The sequence below is a fragment of the Priapulus caudatus genome, unplaced genomic scaffold, assembly GCF_000485595.1.
Source record: "Priapulus caudatus unplaced genomic scaffold, Priapulus_caudatus-5.0.1 Scaffold2556, whole genome shotgun sequence".
NCBI lineage: Eukaryota > Metazoa > Priapulida > Priapulimorpha > Priapulimorphida > Priapulidae > Priapulus > Priapulus caudatus.
The window spans coordinates 15,568-21,217 of record NW_014579617.1 but is presented as its reverse complement, the minus strand read 5'-3'; the positions used below and the strand labels follow the sequence as shown (position 1 = coordinate 21,217).

General features: G+C 49.5%; 1 protein-coding gene across 1 annotated transcript; it reads left to right on the top strand.

The window, feature by feature from the left end:
* Positions 1 to 424: 424 nt before the first annotated feature.
* LOC106818822 (mediator of RNA polymerase II transcription subunit 29-like) lies at positions 425 to 5,106 on the top strand. The gene is made up of 2 exons (XM_014823495.1): positions 425 to 562; positions 4,915 to 5,106. The coding sequence occupies exons 1-2, from the start codon at positions 425 to 427 to the stop codon at positions 5,104 to 5,106; spliced, it is 330 nt and encodes a 109-aa protein (XP_014678981.1).
* Positions 5,107 to 5,650: the final 544 nt, after the last annotated feature.

Genomic DNA, 5,650 nt, shown 5'->3' with positions numbered 1-5,650 from the left:
TGTGTGTGTGTGTGTGTGTGTGTGTGTGTGTGTGTGTGTGTGTGTGTGTGTGTGTGTGTGTGTGTGTGTGTGTGTGTGTGTGTGTGTGTGTGTGTGTGTGTGTGTGTGTGTGTGTGTGTGTGTGTGTGTGTGTGTGTGTGTGTGTGTGTGTGTGTGTGTGTGTGTAAGTGTAGCATCGCGTGGCAGCGATTGATCAGCGGCGTGCGTGAGAAACGCGTCCGTCTCAATTTGGCTATTTGCTTTGCTGTAAAGCGATACGCATCTTTACATGCGAATAAAATCGGATGGCTTCGTTAGCGATAGACTGCCGCCACCGATGCGCGCTCCTTTTGCTCAAGGCACGACGGTGGGCCTTTTCATTACCACGGTAGCTGTCACCATGGTAACTGTAACCAATGTACATATCACCATGATAGCTGTTACCATGGTAGTTGTCATCACGGTAACTGTTACCATGGTAGCTATCATCATGGTAACTGTCACCAGGGTAGTTGTCACTACGGTAGCTGTCACCACGGCAACTGTTACCATGGTAGCTGTCGCCATGGTAACTGTCACCATGGTAACAGTAGCCAGGCACCCATCGCCTTATATTTAAGTCAATTTTGCCTCCATTTCTCCTCCCCCTTATTCCTTCGCCTACACCTCTTTATCTTCATCCTGATCCTTCCCTAATCTCCTTTCCTCCTCAATCTCTCCATTCTTGTTTTTCCCAGGACCCTTATTATTTAACCCCTTCTCCTAATTCTTACTCGCCCCCTCTTTCTTTCCGTACGCCTTCTCTAGATCTTCCTCCTCCTCCTCCTCCTCCTCCTCCTCCTCCTCCCCTTCCTTCTGATCAAAGCCGACGAAAGCAACATGGCGACGTGCCGACAACGACGACCACTGCTCTGTACTGACGTGGCAGCCCCCGCGCGACGATGGTGACAGTCTAGGAGCGCGCCGGCGCGTGCGCGAACACTCGTGTGCATGTTACATTTGTCGAAACATTTGCGCGGTGACGTGTTACGTGATTGCGTAGCGGGCAGCTGGGCTGACACGCGGGGAGCGCTGTTTCGCTGTTTACCTGCACCGTACGAGAGCTGCGCTCCCACTCTCACACACACGCACGCACGCACACACACACGCACACGCACGCACGCACGCACGCACGCACGCACGCAAGCACGCACGCACGCACGCACGCACGCACGCACGCACGCACACAGAGAGAGAGCCCTCCCCGGGGGTAATGGTGATGGTGGCGGGAGGGGAGTTAGAGAGCTCTTTTTCTTGTCTGGCTGGGTGTCTCTCTCTCTCTCTCTCTCTCTCTCTCTCTCTCTCTCTCTCTGTGTGTCTGTTGTGTCCCCTGTATCTCTCAACTCTCTCTCTGCTGTCCAGTGTCTCTCTCTCTTCGCTCCCATCTTTACCTCTAAAGTTGCTGCTGTTTGTTAACTACTACTGGCTGCTGCGCGCTGCTAGCGTGCTAGCTGCTAACTAACTGCTCGACTACTGTATGTTGCTACTACTGCTACTCGCTACTGCTAAACTACTACTAACTACTACTACCTGCTACTACTACTACTAAGCTACTACTAGACTACACTACCACTAGCTACTGCTGCTGGCACTAACTTGCTACTACTGTAGCTACAACTACTATATACTACTACTACTACTACTACTACTAGCTACTACTACTACTGGCTACTAACTACACTGCTACTTATCTACTACTACTAACTACTACTCTACTACTACTAACATAGCTTACTACTACTACTACTCACTAGCTACTATCTCGCTACTACTACTACACTACTACTACTATGCGTGCTGCTACTGCTGCTATACTGCTCTAACTACTATACTACTGCTGCTGCTACTACTACTGACTGCTACCTACTACTCACTGCTTACCTGCTGGCTGCTGACGCTGCTACTGCTGGCTATGCTGTGCTACTACTACTACTACTGCTGGCTACTACTACTGCAGCTACGCTGTTGCTACTACCTCATGTACTGACTGCTACGCTACTGCTGCTGGATCGATGATAGTGCTGCTGCTGCTACTCACTGGCTACTGCTGCTTGTGCTACTACTTGGCTACTGCCTAGCTACTGCTACTGCTGACTGCTACTGCTGCTGCTGCTTTTGCTGCTAAACTGCTACTGCTCTACTTATGCTATAGCTAACTTACTGCTGTTGCGAACTACTACGCTACTTACTGCTGTTGCTAACTACTGTTTTGTAACTGCTGCTACTACTTGCTACTGCTACTACTGCTGTTGTCTACTACTACTGCTACTACTGCATGTTGCTACTTCACTGTACTCGCACTGCTACTACTGCTACTTGCTACTTACTGACTGCTGTTGCTACACTACTGCCTACTACTGCTGTGGCTAGCTACTGTTACTCGCTGCTGCTGATCGAATACTGTCTCCCTGCTGCTCTTGTGCCTGCTGTGAGCAGGTGGGCTGAGGCGCCGGGTTGAAACATCGAGAGAGCGTTTGGCTTGCAACACGAAGCAAGCCTGCTGCGGGCCGTCGGCGGGACAAAGACAGATCGTAGGCGACGACGGTGTTTTACAGCAGACGCTTGCCACAACTAACATCTCCTGCACAACCAGCCATTTCGCAAGCGGGGGCGACACAATCGAACGTACGACGACGACTGACGACGACGAGACGACGAACCGACGATGATGATGAGACGATGATGATGAAATAATCTGGTCCTACTGCTACTGCTGTGCTGTTTTGGTGTTTGGGTGATGCACGATGATGATGCATGTCAAGATTGGGAGAAAGATGATGATGATGAGGGCACGAGAATGATGAAGGAATGAGGATGGAGGAGGGGTGAGGAGAGAGATGGAGGGACAGGAGGGAAGCAGGGAAGAGAGGAACAGGAGGAAGAAAGAAGAGGAGGAGGAGAAGGAGGAGGATGAAAAATAGAAGCAGGATGAGAAAGAGGAGGTCAGCAATCAGGACGATGCCGATGACGATGCCGATGACGATGACGACGATGACGATGGCTAGAAGATTCATGACGACGACGACAATGTTTATAACGCGTCGCCACAGTAACCGGCAGCTGCGGCGACATCACCATGACAACGGGGCCGACGTGCTTGACGGCGGCGACAATGCGCACGTGGCGACGACCTGTGTTTGCGCTCAGCCCGACACAAGCATTACCGCCGTCGTCGGCCCGACATGTTCTTTTGTCTCGATGCAAATCCGCACGCCATCTTCCGGTGGGCCCCGGGGCGATGATGCCGGGATGGGAGACGCACGGAGTTGAAGGTTACAAGGAGGGATCCACTCCTCTCTCTTTCTCTCTCTCTCTATCTATCTCTCTATCCTCCCCTCTCTCTCTCTCTCTCTCTCTCTCTCTCAGAGAGAGAGAGAGAGAGACTCTCTCTCTCTCTCTCTCTCTCTCTCTCTCTCTCTCTCTCTCTCTCTCTCTCTCTCTCTCTCTCTCTCTCTCTCTCTCTCTCTCTCTCTCTCTCTCTCTCTCTCTCTCTCTCTCTCTCTCTCTGGGCTTGTGTTAGAGCAAACGTAGATTCGCTTCTCTGCACCGGACGCCGTCTCCCGTAGGTGGCGCCACCCGACCGGCGTCGCGGAAACAACACTTAGACGGGACCGCGGCCACGTCCGAAAATTTCCTTTCGACGAAGCATTTCGAAACTTTTTTCTTCTCTTCCGCCGCTACACCGAATTCTTTTTTCGCTATCTATTTTTTCCGACAGAGCGTTTGACTTGCGTTGCCTGCTGTTTTTTTTTCTCTCGCTCTCTCGTTTCTGAGTTGTCTTTTCGCGTGCTTCTGCCCGCGTGTGTGATCGTTCCACTCTTGTTCTTCAGGTTGCTGGCTCACTCCACGTTGCCGTGGTGTTGTTGTTGTTGTTGTTGTTGTTGTTGTTGTTGTTGTTGTTGTTGTTGTTGGTGTTTTGTAGTTAGTGTTGCTGTATTCCGGAGGGGGGCGCCGGCGTTGTCGGTAACGAAATCGGTATTAATGTTGTTTGTTTTTTTAAGAATAATTACTGTATTTTCAGAAAGTTACATAAACAGTCTGTAAGTACATACCTATACACACACATACACTGGTACATAGACTTGTGAACATTAGTCTTGCTATTAGGGATCATATAATAATAATCTAATATAATAATATCATATAATAATAATCTAATATAATAATATCATATAATAATAATATCATATAATAATAATCTAATATAATAATCTAATATAATAATAATCTAATATAATAATCTAATATAATAATATCATATAATAATAATATCATATAATAATAATCTAATATAATAATCTAATATAATAATAATCTAATATAATAATCTAATATAATAATATCATATAATAATAATATAATATAATAATATAATACAATAATATCATATAATAATAATCGGTATTAATGTTAGTCTCAAGTTTAATCTCGACGCGAACTTTTTCTTCTTCGTCCGACGTCCTTCCGCATGCGCACTTTACCCGCCGTGAGTCGCTCGATCTGCTCACCAGGTGGCGTTTACCATGCACGCGACGTCGTGTCGGCAGTAGCGATAGCAGAGTGCGCTAGCGTGCCGCGTGCCACCTCTCGCAAACTTCGCTCGGCGTTGTCGTGGAAACGCATCACGCTGCTTCTCGCCGGGATTGAGGCGTTACGAGGATGCTCTCTTGTCGAGGCGTTGTCGCCGGCGACCGCACGCCATCTTGATTGCTGACGTTTCGCGTTGTTTTGCTAGTTGAGGTTTTTCGCTGCTATCTTCCTGTTTTGAATGTTATTTTACGTTTACGCGTTTTTGTGAACAAACAAACGAAGGTGGGTTAACAGAGGACGCCGCTTGTTTTAAACCACACCGGCCATCTTTGTCCGCGTCGCTAAAAACCAGTCTATTGTTTACAGATGGCGGGCGGAGGAGCACCTAGACCAATGGGAGGCCCCGCAATGGGCATGCCGATGGGAGGCCCCGCAATGAGCATGGGATTCCAGCAGCAGCCAATGGGCATGCAGCAGCAGCAGTTTCCGCGGCAACCGGCGCCCCAGCAGCAGCAGCAGCAGCAGCAGCAGCCGAACGACCCCTTCGGAGCTCTGTGAGACGGTGCTGCCCTCCGGCGGGCCGATTCGCAACTAAAATTCGCGGAGGCGGGGGAAACCCCCGACGCGCGGTCTCGCATAGACCGGCGCCCGCTTCGTTCTCTCGCCCGCGAACGACTACGCGCGCGGTTGCGAGCGCCCGTCTAGGACGGACGCGGGTGTTCGTCGTGTTAATACAAGTGTAATAAGTAAATAATTAAGTAATTAATTAAGCGAGTAAAACTATTGGAGAGTGCGATGTAGTGCCGGGATGCTGACTGTGAACACAACACGTATAGACTAGGGGACTGTCCTTTTAATCCTGCATGTAACGAGTAATAACAAAGGACGCGGCGTCCGTCTAAGCGTCGCGGCGAGCGAGCTCCGAAATCAAAATGGCGGCCGCCCCGGACACGACTAATAGATACGGCAGTTGAGGCTGTCGGTAGGTAAATAGGTAGCGTTATGATGAGGGAGGGAGGGGCAGGGGGGAGGGGGTCACTGTTTGTGAGGTGATGTGAAGAAGGGGGTTTTCTTGCCATGTTTGTCGTAATTCTCTCTCTCT

Coding starts and splice junctions, on each gene's coding strand:
- LOC106818822 (XM_014823495.1), top strand. CDS start 425: ATGGTAGTTGTCATCACGGTAACTGTTACCATGGTAGCTATCATCATG. Junction 563..4,914: donor CCATGGTAACTGTCACCATG/GTAACAGTAGCC, acceptor TATTGTTTACAG/ATGGCGGGCGGAGGAGCACC.